We start from the raw sequence: 18,448 nt of genomic DNA, 5'->3' as shown, positions 1-18,448 counted from the left end.
GAGAACAGAGCTGAGGAGCTCAGCCCTGAGAGAAGGAAACCTTAGAGTGGCGTTTCAGTACTTAAAGGGGGCTTGTAAGAAAGATAGAGAGGGACTTTTTACTAGAGCCTGTAGGGACAGGACAAGGGGCAGCAGTTTTAAACTAAAAGAGGCTTAGATTTACATTAGCTATTAAGAAAAACAAATTTCCAATGAGACTGGTTTACAGTGAGGCTCTGTGACAGGTTGCCCAGAGAAGCTGCGGATGCTCCATCCCTGGAGTGTTCAAGACCAGTTTGGACGGGGCTTTGGCCAACCTCATCTTGTGCAAGATGCTCATGCCCATGGCAGGGTTGGAGCTTTGGAGGTCCCTTCCAACCTAAACCATTCTGTGATCTGTGACCGAGATGCTCTTTCAGCACCCCCCAGAGGGGAGGGCCTGCACTGGCTCCTGTCACGCCACATGGATGCAGGATGTGCACCAGGCTTCAGCTGATCTGGGCAGCTACTGAAATGTGAAGGAAGCTCTCGGGACTTTTTACCATCAGAGTCTCCATAGTGCTCCTTGTATAAAGCCAAAAAGGTGTGGTGAACTGCTGCTTCACTTCACTTCACTGGCTCCTTGGAATTGATGGAAGATTACCAGGAACATGTTTTTGCAGGAAGTATTTTCTAAGGCTAAACATTTGATGAGGGTGTGATAATGAATTACCAAGCATATATCTTTGCAGCTACTCCAACCTGTGAGTATTGGTTTGTCCTTCCTGTGTGTTGTTTCCATAGAAGCAGAGCTTAACCTTTTAAGTGCAGATTATAAAGGCACCTAATTCAATTAAAATTAGACTTCAAGCATATCAGTTTGTAATACTCAAGAGTTATTACACGATTGGATATAGATGTTGTTGTGATTGGCAAGGCCAGTGTGGTTCCTGGCTGAGCTAGCTGGAAAAATAGCATCCTGGTGGAAACTTTCAGGGTTTTCCTATGTGTAGTCCACTGGTGGCAAAGTAATTCCTCTAAAATATGGGAATCCAGCATAGAACACAGGAACACACATGCAATTAAAGTTATTTATTGTAGGTTTTCTTTTCTGAACTGACAAAGAGGATTTCCCAGAGATCGGTAACACGACACAATGTTATACACCATTTCACAACTAGTCCCTTGTCGCTTTATTAAGAACATAGTAATTTAAAAATATCTAAATATTTACATATTAATAAAACATATATACAGAAGATTGAGACATTTTTACCTAAATATGGAATGATTTTTTTTTTCTTCTCTCTAATAAACCCTATAAAAAGATTTCTGAAGAAAGTCTGAACAGTAGTCACAGTAAGTAAACACAAATGCAATCTTCCAAATTTACAAAACGCTGATTTCATCGCTGAAGGGTTACAACACAACGGACTGGTGCCCCCTGCCCAATGCAGGCAACTCCAAGCCATGAAGGAAGGAAAGACTCAAAATTTAAGGTTTGCAGTGCACATTCAATCTATTCCACAGTTTCAGAGAGAACATGGTCATTCCTAAAAGTCCATGGAAGGTGGGCAGGGAACAGCTGGGAGCCTGGTTTCTCAGGTGCCAACAGAACAAAATGTTCACGTTGGATTCAGTGTTATTTGTGGGTATTCTGTGACACCTGAGAAACAGGCATTAGGATTGTTAAAAAAAGAGGTTGAACATTTTGAAAACCATCCCACTCTGTAATAGCACTTCTGTTGAGACACTCAAAGGCCAAATAGTTTCCAAAAAATAAAAAAAGTACCTAAATAAGATACACACAGGGGAAGGAAACACAATGCCAAGGCTCTAGCAAGCTCTCCCTCAAATTGCAGGACACGTGCTCAAACTGCCTGGTGATCAATGGGTGTTGCAGGTAAGACCTTCCAGATTTCTCTGTGACATTTTTAAAGTGAATTTAGTGCTGATGAAAGGTGCAGAAATGAAGGTTCGCAGGGAGGGCCGCACATGGTTTTACCTCAGCCCTGACCTGACCCTTTCAGTGTCTAAGAGGGTAGTGCAATTTCTTGATCGATTCACTTGTCTTAACTGCTACAGTGCCAGCTGAAAGGTGACTTTTTTTTTAAATAGGTGAGTGTTGCTGCCAAGGACAGGGGCTGAAAAATCACAGTGAGCAGACCCTCTTCTTAGAAAACAGGAAATGAATACATTTTGAAATTGAGGTGATTGAGTCAGCTGGGGACAACAGTGAGGGGAAAATAACCACCTCCAGCAATCTGCACTACGAAGATGCTCAAGAGCCATCCCTCTAGGACCACATAGGGGAAATTATTTGAGGAATAGCTTCTCCTTGCTATAACTAGGAACCTGGGCACTGCTGGGAGAAATCCTGCTTTATTCCCTCCTAAACCCAGAAAGGACTTTTTAATCAGAGCTGTGTGCGACTGGTCATTGATACCACAGCGGCCAGGAAGGGAAAAGTGGGTCTGCAGAAACAAAGAGCTTCACCAAGTCAGATGCTCATTAAGCCCCCAGGGTTCATGGTAGAGAGAGAGGCCACCCTGGTCCCTGGGGACAGGAAGAGTCACAACTTCTTTGTGGTTTAAGATGAGACACTGCTGGCAAGCATATAAACGTGGAAAAACACAATCATGGAGGAGAAACACAGGCAAGAGGATGACCTCAGAGTGGGTACCCCACTAATTCAGTAATGGGATGCGGAGGGAAATCATCCTAATTAAGATGAAGAACAATGAAGCGATCTGGTGGTTTCATTATTTGAGGATACATGGAAAATGCATGGAAAAAACACAGACTTGTAAGAAAAACTGTATGGCTGCCCATGTCTTGTAGTACACTGAAGTTCTCGTGCTGAGCTTGCAGGAACATTACTCAAAGGAGAGGATGTTTCTATCCGCTAAGAACACTGATGCAGGATGTGAAATTCAAACTGAAAAATCTGGGTTTGCATCTATCAGATGGTCTGTTGTGGTGTCGAAAAGGTTACCTGAAGGGAGAAAGAGTTTGAAGGAATCAGTTAAAAAAATGTAAGAACTGAAGATATCAATACTTTGAAACAAAAAAATAGTATTTTAGAATTATGGAAATAATGTATTTGAGTTTTCATTTTAATTAGTGATGAGGCTGAACTGCTGGTGTGCACACAGGCAGTGCTGCTGAATTCCATTTAGAGTAGAGCTCAATTGGCTAAAGAAAAGTAAATTAAATAGATTTTTTTGAATACAAAATTTGCCAGCCAAGTTTTTCACATAACATATAGTGCAGCCCACTTCAAATGTAAAGCACTCCATTAGTCTTCAGCACAAACTGCACTGCTATGCTCACCCCTTTGAAGTTTAGGTTCTGAAGAAGTGAAAAAAGCACCCCATGAATTTTAAACCTTGAGTACATACTTTGGGATCTTATTTGGTAAAAACCCCCACCACTCCACAGCAGTCTAAATGCATATAGGAGAAAAAAAAATATATATATATATACACACACACCTATAAAAGGTGCACTGTATGATTATATCCCATCTTTTAAAAAGCACTTTAAGAATGTGCTTTTTCTAAACAGAACAATGAAAAGATGGACAGAAGAATTACGACGAGGGCGCTAAGAACACAGGGCAAAGAGAAGACAGACATCAATCAGCCTGAGAGGCAAATACATCCCAATGAAAAGGGAAGACTCATACAATCACGCATTGAAAGGATAAAGATTTATATTACAATAAAGGATTTATATTTAAGGTTTTGGAATAGGTTTTTCTTTTTCTTTCTTTTTTTTTTTCCCCCAAGTTTCATTTTCTTGATATTGTATTTCAAGAGAAAAGGAGACAACCTATATAGAATTGGATTGTTGCTGTTTTCTTATCATCCGTTTCTTTACCAAGAGATTGCTCTCATCTTTTCACAAAGCTGTATCACCCCTAGACCTGAGGATTGGGATGTTAGTGTTTCAGCTTCCGTTAGGGATATCAAAATTCTTTCTCATCTTAAAATTAACCCCAGTGTGGAGAAACTACACAAACTCTCAGCATGGCTGTGGTCCAAAGCAGGGGTAAGGAGTGCTACCTTATGGTCCTAAACCTGCCTACATCCTTCCAATCCAATTTACAAGATGAGGATTCAAGCCAAGGGCGTTGCAGCTGGCTTACATTTGTTCTCACATGCAGAATTTACAGGTTATGCCTTCCTTTTGTTTTTCTTTGAAACCACAAAATCCCAAGGCTTTGGGTAAACTGTACACAGAAATAAGATGAGCCTTTTCACAATACCATCTTACACAGAAAGACTCTAAAAGGTGCCACATCCTCATCCTGATAAAGATCTATCTCACACCCTCCAGGTATCCTGTATCACCAAGAAACTAATCAGCCTTTCCACTGAGCCCACGATAATTACCCCCAGAGCTGTCTGATCTGTCTCAGCTCAGGTCTGGGCACAGCCTGCAGCTTTGGTTAGGTGCAAAAGCTGGAACTTTCCAAGACCTGAGCTTTGATAACATTCGTTAGGGACAATTCTTCTAGTATTTTCTTGAGATTTATCTGTCAATGAACCAAAGTTCCCAGCAAGTTTAACTGCCACAGTTCTTCCAATTTACTTTAAACACCCTTCAATCAACAGCCTTTAAAGCCTAGGCCCTCTTAGTATAGAGGTGATTTTAACACAGGAGCATCATTTCTGCTCAGGAGTGCTAAAATATAATTGGGAAAAATGTCTTAGCTTTATGAGGATGTACCAGCTTCATTATTTTTACCAGGCTTTTGAGTTCCAAAAGAGGTTTCTGAAAACAAAGCACACCCTTCTCTCCTCAAATCCCAGGACTTTGCTAGTTTGAGGGCACAGAGGGAGCTTGTTCAGACCTGGCTGTGGGCACTGGCACCAATTAACTGCACTCAGAGCTTGGTCCTGCTGGCACCAAAAGAGAGACACCTCCAAACACAACTGCAGCTGACCTTCTGGAAGCAGCTCTCATCCCACCAATGATGGAGAGAGTTGAGAGCAACCACACCTCTGACTGAGGTGTCCCAAATGAAGTGCCAGCCAGAGGCTGTAATCCAAAATCATACAGACTGAGACATTCCAGCATTGCTAGTCCACATGTACCCAGATGTCATTCATAATGGCATTGGTGTCACAGGCAGGACTGACAGAGCTACAAAGGCAGATTTAAGGCATCTGAGATTTCCCTTGTTTTTTGGCACCAAGGCTTACACTGATTCTAACAATTCTCCCTGGGTGCTTTTGCTTCACAGTTTGTTCAGTAATCGAAGATCAAGAGAGGAACTGTTCATGGATAGCTCCCATACCCCCACATCTTTTCTCCCCATCCAGTCTCCTGCAAGATCCCCTCAACCAACCCAATTCACTCTGGTTTTATTACACCGAAGCACCAGGTCAACCACTGATCACCGAGTTACAGGTTTATGTAGGTTGGAAAAGATACTTAATATCCTGCACTGCTAAGTCCACCAACAACCATATCTCCAAGTGCCACATCTACACATTCTTTAAATACCTCCCAGGACCGTGACTCCACCACTTCCCTGGGCAGCCAGTTCTGGCGCTCAACATCACTTTTGGGGAAGAAATTTTTCCTAATACCTGAGGCCATGATTTATCTGATATTAGCTGTCATCTGCAACCAAGGCCCATCGCATGAGGCACTGCACAAACACAGTCAGAGAGACTTTTCCCCAAAGATTTTTCAAGCTAAACAGAGAAGACAGCTGAATAAATTGCACGCAGACTCTCTTTAAAGAACCTGTCAAGCACCCTTTTGTAAAACCAGCTGTACTAAAACAGGGAAAGACCCCTGTAAAAATCATATTCCACCTCTTTTGCTACATTCCCTGATACAAAGCAGCTATATTTTGGCTCTGTCTCATAATTACTGTCATTATACTGTCTGTGTATCACTTTAAATAATCTGCTTCCAACAACAGTGTGATGTTACGCAGATCTGTCCTATAAAGAGGCACTGGCACACATATAATAATGGGTGTGAGTCTAATTCTTGGCTCATAGCCTGTGAGCATCACCTCCCCCCCAATGCAAACTGCAGCGTGGTTTATTTAGGCATCCTTCCACAGGTAACGTGGAGCAGTGCACATCACACACAAGCATTTCAGCTCCAAAGCTGCATGCATGGATGCTCAAAGGTGTACAAGCAAGCAGACCACAAGGGTGATCTGCAGTGGAGTGGAAAGGGAGTCGCATTGTCTAGCACAACCATCTCAGCATGTTCATCTCCATTCCTGATGTACAACCTGAGCAGAGACTACAGAAACTGCTCCAAGAAACCTACAGCAAACTGTTCATTCTGCTCCTTAACGTGACTACCGGAGCAATGAGGAGATACCACTACACCGCATTAACAGCCTTTACCGGGGTCCTCTCGCAGCGGAATTGCTTCCCTCCCTGATAAAAGAAACCAACAGGATGTTGCTTGGAAGGGATCTTTCAATGCAGAGCTTCCTGCATCTTTCATCCCAGCCATAGCCTGACATATTATTCAGCGGCTGGCCAGGAAAGCAGGACGGCGGCTCCCAGGCAGCGCGTGCTCCCAGCCCCCCCTGGGTCCATGCCAGAGCCAGACTATAGCTGCTTGTCCTCCCAACTGCTCCGCTGCTCCTATTCCTTAGTAACTGCACGTGCTCCGACAGTGCTCCACGGCTGGCAGCTGCTGCTCCAGCACACAGCAGCGGGGTGTGAAAGCTCCTTCTCCAGCCCTTGTGCAAGAGAGATTAGGGAGTCCTGGCACAGGAGACAGATGCTGTGATGGTCACCAGTAGTCTCCCGTCCTCCCCACAGCTGTCAGGTACCGTGTGGTGTGCTCAGAAACCCAGTACCAGCCCTGTCCTGCTCTTCCAGCAGTGGCATTGGTGATCTCCGACCACCCTTTGTTGTTAAATGAATTAACACAAAACCGCACAATAATCGATGACGTTATTTGTCTGCCCAAGATCCCTGAAATGCAGGGAAATGACCACCTCCCCAGACTCTGGCCCCACTGGATTTTCAGAGGAAGGCAGCTCAGCTCCTACCATCATGGCACCTACTGATGGATCAACTCTTAATGTGAGGGTGCTTTAAATTTCAGTCTCAGTCTGGTGAGACTGGTGATTTCAGCACCAAATTCAACAGTGTGGAACAATGTCATTTCCCAGTCTACACAGCTGCACAGCCAAGCTGCTGCATAGCAATTGTCAGGCATTTAAGGCAGGGTGGCTGCACTTCAAGAATAAGTAAACTAACACTTAACTAGCATTTAAAAATGTCTGCAATCCTTCTGTGAGTCCAAGATATTATGGCTAATACTGCCAACAACTCAACAGATGTGACACTACAAGTGATTGTGTTTGTCCCTACCAATAACTCTGTTAAGAGATAAAAACTACTCCCAGAAATATCAGGGATGAGCACAAGTCCCTATCTGGCATAAGAAGAGTAACTTACAGGCCTTATTAGCTTAGCTGCTCCCATGGACCTTGAGGTTTTATGAATATGAAATTGAGGGGAAAATTGTAAGATTCTGATGCATTTGTTTTTTAATACAGACCATTCAAAACTTTAGATAGCAGAGTCCTGTGTGCAATTACCCAGCTGTACATGGCAAGTCAGGATTATTGAAAAGTGCTTCTGTGCCATAAATAAACAAAAACACATATGAAAGACTGAAAAAATTTTAATGCATTTTACCTGTTTGTAGTAGAGAAATGTCCGGCTTCTCATCACAGTCAGTTGCCTCTGCTGATTACAAATACAAACAAGAAATCTCATTATTTTTACTGAATACAGGAATGTGATTAAAAAGCTGCAGACTGTGAAGTGATTTTGCATTTTCTATCTACTTTCCTCAGCTGCAAATTTACAGGTGCTCTGTTAAAAACTCACTGTTTGGAGGAAAAGGTCATATAATAAAAATGCAAACTCGGAAGAGGGAGTTGGGTATTAAGAAGCAATTGTACCAGCAATGGGATGGAGTAACACTTGTTCTTGTTAAGGTTTCAGGATATCTGTTTGATAACAGGAGTTGTTATCACTTGATAAAGTCACAAGAAAAGTCCCCAGCAGTCCTTAGAGGAAGAGCCTTGCAGGCTGGAACTCCACCCACTGACAGTCATCCCATGCCTGCAGGGAAAGGAACACTCCCATTTCTGCACCCAAACTTCCCATGACCACAGGCAAACTCATTTTGCAGGGGACAGATTTACTAGGGCAAAGTGTCTTCAAAAATGCAGGTGGGTGACCAGTGTAATTAAAAAAGCACGTGACCACACTGGCAATTAATGTGTATATACACACATGCTTTCAACCCACAGCTTATGCAAGAGCATTTGAGTTAATTTGGCCCAAGGTGAAGGGAGGCTAAAAGCCTAATTTGTTCATTTTGTGTTTGCCAGAGGCCAAGGGAATGCACAGACATAGCTTGCCTCACTCAGCAGATGTGCAGGGACTTGTTAGGCTGTAGTACCTGGGACGTGCATGTGAACCCTGAGTAAAATCAAAGGTGTGTAACAGGAAATCCATGCCTAACCTAAACAAGCCCTATCAAAATCCTATTACCTTTGTCTTTTGGCACTGCAGCATGATATTTAAGGCCTTTGAAGCACAATGAGATCTTTGAGGGCACTTTGGCAAATGAGGTGTGGTCATACAGGACAAGCCCATTATCAGTGAATCACAGAACGTTTGGGTTGGAAGGGATCTTAAAGGTCACCCAGTCCAAACCTCCTGAAATTAGCAGGGAGAGAGCTTCAACTAGTCAGGTTGCTCAGAGCCCTGACCTTGAATAATTCCAGGAATGGGGCATCCAGCATCTCTCTGAGCAGCCTGTCCAGTGTTTCAGCACTCTCATTGTAAGAAATTTTTCCTTACATCTAACCTAAATCAACCATGTTGTAGTTTAAAATGATCACCCCTTGTCCTATGAACTACCTTGTACAAGGTCAGTGTGGTGGATATATATCTGCTCACATCCACTCACTGCACAATATCCACAGGGATCAAAACCAAGGCTGCAGATAAACTAAGCAACTCAGTTCACCTCCCACTTGAGCCTAAGCTAACTGTCCTGATCATCTTTATCATGGCTCTGTATATGAGGATGCTCAGTTGTTGCCTTCATGATGATACTGCCTAATCTACCTCCTAACCTACATCAGTTTTCTAATGTTATCCATCAACCCTTGGCTCTCCATCCCTGGTTCAAGACACTGCTGTCTCTCCCACATGCCTGGATGTCAGGTTAGTTTTTAGCTATACGCTCTCAGTTCTGCAAAATTAACTGAACCAAAGAAAGCATAAACAAACCCTAGTATAAGGCAGCTTTCCTCCCACAAAAGGTTTAAATGCAGAGCCCTGCTAAGTTCATAGGACATACTTGCAAGTGACTTGGTGCCTGGAATTGAGACCTTTCTCTGCTTTCTGTGAGAAGGTGGCACCCTGAGCAGAAACAAATTCATTGCCTGGTACAGCTCCCTGTGAAAACCTTGAATTTTGGAAGGGACAGGTGGCTCACTAAGTGGGAAGGGACCACCTAGGCTGGTTTGAATCTGAACCAGACTCTCAGTGATGGAAGGACTGGATGTGCAAGGGAGGAAACAGCATGGTGCAATGAGAAGGCAAAACTCATCAATGGGATATAAATGGCTTTAAAAATCCTGTTGGTCTGAGGCCAACTTCTAGCAATGCTGTGAAGAACTACCTGCACCAGGTGAGTCTGTGGCACAACTCAGCATACAAAGGTCAAAAGTGCATCGGGCCCCTTGGGTAGAAGGGACCCAAGGTATGAAAATGGGGGAAGCTGGATCTGAATGCTGGCAATGGAGAGCCTTCCCTCTATGAATATCAGGGGTGGTGCCAACAGGCTGCCCACTGTAGTGACAGCTTTTCTAGAAATTTCTGCACCAATTTGTGAAGTAGCTCCAGAGATGTGGCCACCTTTCTGCCTAAATGCTCTTCCTACACCAGAGGAAAGCAATAATAGAGAAAGAAGGAACTTCCAGAAGGTAAGGACTTGAGTCTCCAACTCTACAGAACCAGAAGTTACCTGGCCATTTTAATCTGGCAGAAGACTGATAAATGAGGTTCAGCTCTCCACCAATTGTTCCAGCCTCATTCCTCATGCCAGCACAAATGTTTATACAGTCATCAAGATCAGATCCAGTTAAAAACTGACAGCATGGCCACAGGAATGCCTGTGCCAACACCAGAAAGGGAGTGGGAGCACAGCAGATGCCCAGAGAGCTACTCACTCTTCTCAGCAGCTGCCAGGATTTGTTTTATGAAACTGGATGTGTAACTGCAGCTCCGGGTGAAGTACAACACAGGGGAATGGCAAACATCTCGACCTCCTAACATGGATATAAACCACCAGTCTCTTACGTGTCATTCCAAGAAGAAAGGAAGGTTTGCCTTCGACAACCACACCCACAGACTGCCAGCCAAACCTCACTCTCTTGGGCCAGCTTTCAAGACAAGGCAAGCAGGAAGAGAGCCTACTGTGGGAACTCAGAGCCTCTTCTCTGTCCTTTGCTTAGATACAGTGCTGCAGATCTTGCAAAATAATGCTGGTAGTAATTTCCTTAGATTCCCCCCAAATTGTGTAGCTTCTGAGGTACATGTCTGTCTGTTAAGTGTACACTTGCTGCTTTCCTGGAAAGAAGTACACACGTGCTCAGGGCTGGGAAGTCGAATACAGCAGTTACTATTTTAATATTGCTGGTTTTTATCTAAAATACTGGCCACATACACACTGTATCACATGCTGGACTTCATCCTACATCCTTCCTGGCCCTGTGTGTATTGCTAAGCAAAAATCAGCCCAATCTCTTGCAGCAAGTAGATATTGTGTCAAAAGCAGAAACCAGGGAATCAGAAGGCTGAAGAAAAATGGAAAGAAAGAAAAAACCTCATGTAAAACAATGGAAGCAGCAGTTTGAACAAGGACATGTGAGAAAAGCATATACCCAGGGAAAAAATAATAAATAAAAAAAAATTTTTCCTTCTTCCCCACTATTTTACACTGCAACAAAGTAATGTTAATATTAATTAACAATTCAAGGATGAAGCATCATGGCACGTGATTAATTTAAATAATTTTCAGTATGTTTTCCAAAATTGCTGTATTTTCCTTTAAGGAGTCAGGCAATCCAAAGGTTCCAGGTTATGCACAAAGTAATCACTTGGCACGAACAGCCCATGTACTGTGGCAGTGTTAGAACAGAATCACAGCATTTCCTGAGTTGGAAGGGATTCACAAGGAACATCCAACCCCCGGCCCTGCACAGGACAGCCCCAGGAATCCCACACTGCGGTAATTTACATATTATTGTTATTACATATTACCCCCACAGCATCAGCTTTCCCATGGACAGCCGCTATGGAATAATGGCTCACGGGCTCTTCAAAATATAAAAAGGGAGGAAGAACTTACTGTGGGAGATGTGTGAACCCTGACCTGCTGCTTATTAATGGATGGAGAGTTTAGTAATCAAAAGGCTCGAATGCAGTGCCTGCACAGAGGTGACAGGAACAGCCAGTCAGCTCCTCTGATTTTCCCCATTTAAGATCTCTGTGATAATGGCTGACTGTGTCCCTCTGTGCTGCCACTGGCAAGGCCACCAGACACCTGCTCATGTTCTCTTTTGCAGGGTGAAGGGACCACGCTGGGGCAAGCCCAGCACTGTAAATTATGAGGCAATTTGCCTCATTGCAAATTGTAATTCATGCTGCTTGAAGAGAGGAAACCCATGCACACGCACTTCCCTTGACTTCTTTCCTTCCAGGGCAACTTTGCATCCCATCCCACCCACCAAAACGGTTCAGCTCCTTTTCTGGGAGAAGACAAACCTGGCATCATAGTGGAGCTGTGCTCCACTATGCCCTGCTGTTGGCATGACATGGGACCAGTAGTCAAGGCTGAAGAATATTATCATACTCTTTAATTTTAATTATAACATCTGTTTGTAACATTAACCTCACAGTCTCTTCTCCCCTTTGTGACAGCTAACTTGTGAAATTTTGAAAAGACTGAACAGGGCCAATAAAAATTTAATGGCAGCGGCAGCTTTATTCTCAGATCTAACAAATAAAAAAACCCTACCCAAGTCTCAGATCTCAGGCAATAATCTAAAAGAACTAAGAAAAAGCTGAAGCAAAATAAATAAATTAAAAAAAATAGAATATTCCCAGCTATGAAAAATATTGTCATTGATTCAGAACATAAATGAATTTTTATTTGGCTTAGGATAACAACCTTTCAAAATTTACACAGGGGAACTATTTTCTAGAAAGCAGAATTTTTAAATGGTTTTTTTTATTAGCTTTTGAAATAAGGAGCTTTTTCAGTCCCTAACTCTAGGAGATGAGCCAAATATGGTAAATAAGGTTGAAGCTGGGCAGCATCTATGATCTAGTGATCATAATTTCATTTAATTTGGAAACACTCATGGGAGTACACCCTATAGAAGGGGCTACAAAAAGCAGATCCACCCCAGTCGTTTGATAGAATTCTCTGAAATTATTACTGTAATTGAAAGATAGAGCAGGATTTACGTTTTCAGACTGAAATAATGTTTCACAGGATAAAATGGAGAGGGCTGCTCATGAATGCAGTGTCTCACTGTCTGGTTTGAAATGAAAAACTCATCAGAGGACGTACTAAATGGCTTGGGGGAAGGCAAGCAGGATGAAAAGCCTGTCCCTCCTTCTTAAATACTTCTGCTATTAAAATTTAGCCCAATACAGTGCTGACTAAAAAGTTGTCTTGTGACCTCTGAAATAAATGGATCATCTTAAGCTTTTTCCATATAAAGTCTGTGCATTACGACAAACCAGGAACTGATGTAGATAAAAAATAAGATCAAGCACCAGGGAGACACATTGGGTCAGAAAGTCCTGGGTGAAGTTAGATAATTGGTGGCTCAGATTTGTTCTTTGTGCACCTTAGCCTATCCCCACAAGATCAGCTGGCATGTTCCAGTGAACAAGTGGAGACAAAACCCAAAGAGAATGACCTGGGAGTATGGACATAGGACACTTGCTCAGCTTCTGCCACAGGCAGACTGGGAGAGCTCAAGAGCTCAGCCAGAAGAGTGATGAATCCTACATCTCAGTGGCTGCAAGTCCCATAGTTTTAAAATACCCAAAAGCCAAGGTTTACAACATGAAGTCCTGGAAGAGCTTCTCCCTCCATGTTTGCCCTCCCCTCCTGGTTTGGTTTCTGTAAATTTAACACATTTTTAGTATGGTTTCACAATAAATAGAGAAATTGTGCATAATTCCAACATCACTAGTTCTCTATCAGGATAAAGCTGCTGAGGGCTGATAGACTATCCTACCAAACAGCACAACATCCTTCCCTTGGTCCTACAGACCTCCCTAAGCATCAGCTAACAGCCAGTGCTGGACACAAACTATGGAAATAGATGGATCTGTTGCCTGGTCAGCTCTAGATTCCTCATATCAGAAGCTCACAATTGTAGTATAAAAGTACCAACAAATCTTATTTCAACACGAGGATGTTACTGCAACCAGCTGTCTGGTCCTGCCTCTCTGCTCCCATCCACTGTTTTGCTGTAACAAAGGCCTGGGAAACTTCTTTGCTTCAGTGTAAGGTCAGGTTGGGCTAGCTACAGCCACCAGAGGAGATGGCAGTGGCTGGAAAGGTGCAAGCGGCCACAGCGGTGTGTTCAGTCACTCCTGACACACTGAAAACAGCATGTCTGCCTGTGACCACATTAGAGAGAAACTTCAGGGATTGGCCAGCAAACAGCACAAAAAAAAAAAGGAGCTTTTCTACCAATCTAGGTATTGTGCAGGGTTTTTTTTTTTTTTCAACAAATAAACTTGAGCGGCTGCTAGGTACACTGCTGCTCACTATGCATCCACATACAGGTGAACAAGTTACCTTCCCTCTGCAGCATAGACAGGGGAGCCTATCTGATTCTGGCACATTACTCAGTTTCACTTATAGTCTTGCTAGCTTACATACAATATCCTCTGCTTAGATTCTCCCATCCTGAGCAAGGACCAGAGACAGAGGTGGCCCCATTTGAAAAGCAAAAGCTGAATGTCATTGTCATTTTAATTAATATCCTGCAGAGGCAAGAAGAAAAGCAAATAAAAAAGGATGAAAGAAAATAAAAATCAAAACAAAATTAGGTCAATCCTCTTTCCTGAGGGATCTTCTGCAGACAACCCTAGGACCCTCTGATCCCCACATCCTGCACTGCACCCTTCACCTTACTGTAGCCTGACATCCCACTTCCACCCTCCTGTCCTGGGGAGGCCGAAAGGCAGCTTTGGAAGGGGCAGAAAGCAATCCTGTTGTACAACACCAGTAATCTGACACTGCCTTTAACAAGATTATCTGGTATCCCTCTGTCCTCCCTCCCCCAACACACAAGAAACCCTTTTTAAGGCCAGTGCTGGTTTGTTTCTCTACCCTGGGAAGCTTATGCTACCAAATAATCTGCACTTTTGTCCTTCCCCTGCGTTATTTCTGTCTCTGGGTGTTTCTCATTTTCCTCTGTCTTATGCTTTTCCCTCCTGGCATTAATAACATTGTGGAGAATGATTTCAGATGCCAGGCTAAGTGTGTGTTTCAGAGATGCAGCTTTGGACTGAAAAGGTTGGCCCTGTGAGGCAGGGAGATGGGGAGGACATTTCCTGCGGTCTCGCTCACCACCAGGGACCACAGGGTGAGCGTCCCCTGAGGAGCCATCAGGTTTCCCATCCCATGGATGCTAACAGGCACTTCATTGTGGTGATGGGCAGAAGGGAAGAGGGGAAAAGGCAGCTAAATACAGTAACAGCAAAGGACTGTGTTTAAGGAGGTGGCACAAGTGAAATGCCTCAGACAACAGTGTCAGATATGCCCAGGGAGAGACAGGCAAGAAATACAACCCTGAGAGAGCCTTGAGAAATCTGCAGGCTGAGAAAGGAGAAGTGAAGCCTCGTGTGGAGAAAGCCCCTTGCAGGACTGGAGGGATGAAGATGGGACCGAGACTAGTTATGGTTTATAAGGTAATTACATCTCTCTTAATCAGTAATACTGCTTTCCCAAGAACCCTACTGGGGATTTCCAGGCTGCACACTCATGGCTGGAGCTGAGGGGCTGTCAGAGTGAAAGCTCAGCACTGAGCTCCCTGCAGGCTGGTCCCAAGCATCCAGGTTATCCCAGCCCAAGCTGAGCAGCTTTGCTGCAAAACCCTGCCTAGATTACCTGTCACTGCTGGCAAGCTGCCTCCCACGTATTGCAGAGCCTTGCTGGCCCAACCAGGGTGGGTGGCTGGGTTTTCTTTTGGTTTGTTTTGGGTTTTTTTTCTGATTGTTTCAAAAAGAATGTGAGAAGACTCATCTATTCTTCCAGACACATACAGTTTAGAGGGAAAGGTCAGTTGGGTTATGTCTTAACAGTACAGTCAGTGGCTTGTCAGGCTAAATACCACAGAATTAAAAGACTTCTACTTGCAGCCCTGGATAGATCAGCTAACTTCTGGGAAGAAGAGTCTGGATGTTAAAGGAAAGGAGACAATATTCGAGAAACACTCAAACTTAACTTGTCTGTAGAGACAGCTCCTAAACCTGCTACCATTCCAAACCCACAAAACCTGCTAAAGTGTCAAGTTCTAATTTTCATAGAATGAACAAGTACAACTCTACAGTCAACAGGAAAAATACTTCTGTGGATACAAAGGCTCTAAGCTTTTAATCTTACGCTCACATGTTGTAACTCATATTTTTATACATACCTGAGCCTCTTTTTAATCGTCTTCTTGCAAGTTTAATTTGATCCTGAAGAATCTGGACCCAGTCCCTAGGACCAGGAAGTTTATCCACATGGTTAGCAGTGCAGTATTTTTCTGTAAAGACTGAAAAAAAAAAAAAAAACCACTTTTTTGAAATATGCCACCAAAAATGGAGAAAAGGAGATGGGAGAGGATGTTAATCAAAATATATGACATTATTCAATTATCAAACAGAATTTTAATGGCTAAATGTAGGATTGTGAGAATGAAGCCCAACTCAGTGTTTCACAAGTTCACCATTCAGAAGTTACTTAGCTGCATAAATATCAGAGGAATGACATCATTACTGTGTATAAAAGCCTGTCCCATAGCAATGTTCTACACTTGATGTCTTCATGAATTTCACACAAAATGATCACAGAAAAATAATAGTGTACTTAGAACTGAGTCCCAGATGTGGCAGGCACTCGTTAATGCTGCCTTCCATATGGTACAGATAGAGAGCTGAAGATCTGGTCATTTGGTGGCCTCTTGGTCAGGTTCCTAAGGCTGCAGGCAAAGTCATGAAAGAGTAAGGTCCTACCACTGTGGAAATCTCCACAGTTTTCATACTGCCAAACCAGATGGAATAGAATTTTTATAAAGCTACTAAAAAAAAAAAAAGGCATTATTACTGAGAAAAAAAATATCCTACAGGTCTAATTTTGTGTTTTGTAAAAAAGGTACAGAGAGAGTCAACATTATCTTTAAATCCATATTTACAGCAAACCTAACAGTGTTATACCAAAAGTACAGAATTCTAAATGGAGTGAAACTGATGCAATTGATTTTCATCATGCAACTGAGAGGTATGCAAAAAATAAACAAGAGCAGAAATAGAAAAAGTATTCTTGCTGTTAGTATTGCTATTGTAAACTTGGTCAGAGGTCTCAGAGCCCAGTGTACAATTATGACTGGCAAACAAAGAGAGAAAGCTGGTTCCAGCTCAAGGGATTTGTAATCCTTGAGAATAAGTATCACACAAATTTGATCGGGAAACGTGCAACAAAAAAAAGACAATTTCAGTATTTTTATAAACACACTTTGAAGCAACACTACCTGCTAAGTATAAGAGACCCAAAAGTAATCCCCCCCCCCCTCCAGACTCCTTCCATGCTAACAGCTTCACAAAACCATGGCAAGGCAGACATCAGCAACAGTTTCCTCTGCACTCTGATCTACAAGGACATCAGACCAACTCCAAGGGCTGCCCAGAGAAGTCAATACATCCCCAGACATTCACACTGTTTGATTTGCAACAAACATCATCTTTGTGAAGGTAGAAATAATCTTTCCCTTCTGAATCCAAATGGTACCTGACACAATGGGCACCTGATCAATGACTTGCAGCTCCTACTTACTTAAAACAGGCAACTGCTCAATGTGTGGTTAGAGAAATAACAACAGGGACAAAAAGGAATGGGAATGCAGCAGCAAGGAGGCAGGAGAATTGGGACCTGCCTTTCTAGTCCACCCAAGCTGTATGCTATTAACAGACCCTCTGCCATAGAAACATAGACATGGTTTGAATTTAAAGAGGACTTTAAAGACCATCTAGTTCAACCCCACTGCCATAAGCAGGGACATCTTACACTTCATCAGATTGCTCAATGCCCTGTCCAAGCTGATCTTACACACTTTCAGAGATGAAGCACCCACACATTCTCTGGGCAAACTGTTCCAATAGTCTCATCACCATCATCATCATCATCATTAAAAAAAAAAAAAAAAAAAAAAAAAAAGGCTTCCTAATGTCCAACTAAATGTACCCTCTTTCAGTTTAAAGCCACTGCCCCTTTGTCCTGTCACTACAGGCTCTCGTAAAATATCCATCCTCATCTTTCTTACAAGCCCCTTTTATATTATTATTATATATTTATATTATATTAAAAGGCCACGGTAAGGTCTACTAGAGCTTTCTCTTCTTCAGGCTGAACCACCTCAGATCTCTCAACCTGTCTCCATAGCAGAGGTGCTCCAGCCCTCTGACCATCCTGCTGGTCTCCTCTGGAATTGCTCCAAGAGGTCCATGTCTTTCCTGTGCTGGGACCCCAGAGCAGGCTGCAGCACTGCAGGTGGGGTCTCACCACAGTGGAGCAGAGGCACAGAATCATGCCCACATTCTTGTGGATTTTTTGTCTATCAGTACCCCCAAGTCCTTCTCTGCAGGGTTGCTCTCAACCCCTTCATCCACCACTCTATACTGTTACTGGGGATTGCCCTGACACAGATGCAGGACCTTGCACTTGGTCTTGTTAAACATCAGGAGGTTCATATGGCCCATTCCTCCAGCCTGCCAAGGTTCTGGATGGCATCCCTTTCCTCCTGTCAACTAACCACACCACTCAGCCTGGTGTCATCTGCAAGCTTACTGAGGGTGCCCTAGAAATCAGTGCCTGTGTCATTGATGAAAATACTAAATTGTACTGGTCCCACTGTGGATCCTGAGGGACACATCACACTTATATCTGAAAACAGCTCATTGATTTCTGCAGAGAAGGATTTCACTGGTTGAATTTCTAGTCAACAACTCAAAGGAAAAATAAATGCTTCTGACTAGTTTTATTTTTTCATCTTTTTTTTTTTTTTCCCAGTTCTGAGTGAAAGACTCACAAGAGAAGCTGATTGCCCAGGAGAAATACTGCAACTGATACAACAAGTGCCACTGAATACCCAAAGCCAAAAGAGAGAATTGCT

General features: G+C 43.1%; 1 protein-coding gene across 4 annotated transcripts in view; it reads right to left on the bottom strand.

The window, feature by feature from the left end:
* Nucleotides 1-1,035: 1,035 nt before the first annotated feature.
* Nucleotides 1,036-18,448, bottom strand: part of BEND7 (BEN domain containing 7) — a 46,852-nt gene continuing 29,439 nt past the window's right edge. For all 4 annotated transcript variants that reach the window (XM_059847486.1, XM_059847484.1, XM_059847487.1 and 1 more), the window contains 3 exons: nt 15,716-15,835; nt 7,656-7,706; nt 1,036-2,953 (listed from right to left, as the gene is read on the bottom strand). In XM_059847486.1, coding sequence (XP_059703469.1) covers nt 2,892-2,953; nt 7,656-7,706; nt 15,716-15,835 — 233 coding nt within the window. In that variant the 3' untranslated portion in view covers nt 1,036-2,891. The remainder of the gene's footprint in view (nt 2,954-7,655; nt 7,707-15,715; nt 15,836-18,448) is intronic.

The sequence above is a fragment of the Haemorhous mexicanus genome, chromosome 5 (assembly GCF_027477595.1).
Source record: "Haemorhous mexicanus isolate bHaeMex1 chromosome 5, bHaeMex1.pri, whole genome shotgun sequence".
NCBI classification, from domain to species: Eukaryota; Metazoa; Chordata; class Aves; order Passeriformes; family Fringillidae; genus Haemorhous; species Haemorhous mexicanus.
This window is presented reverse-complemented; position numbering and strand designations above follow the sequence as displayed.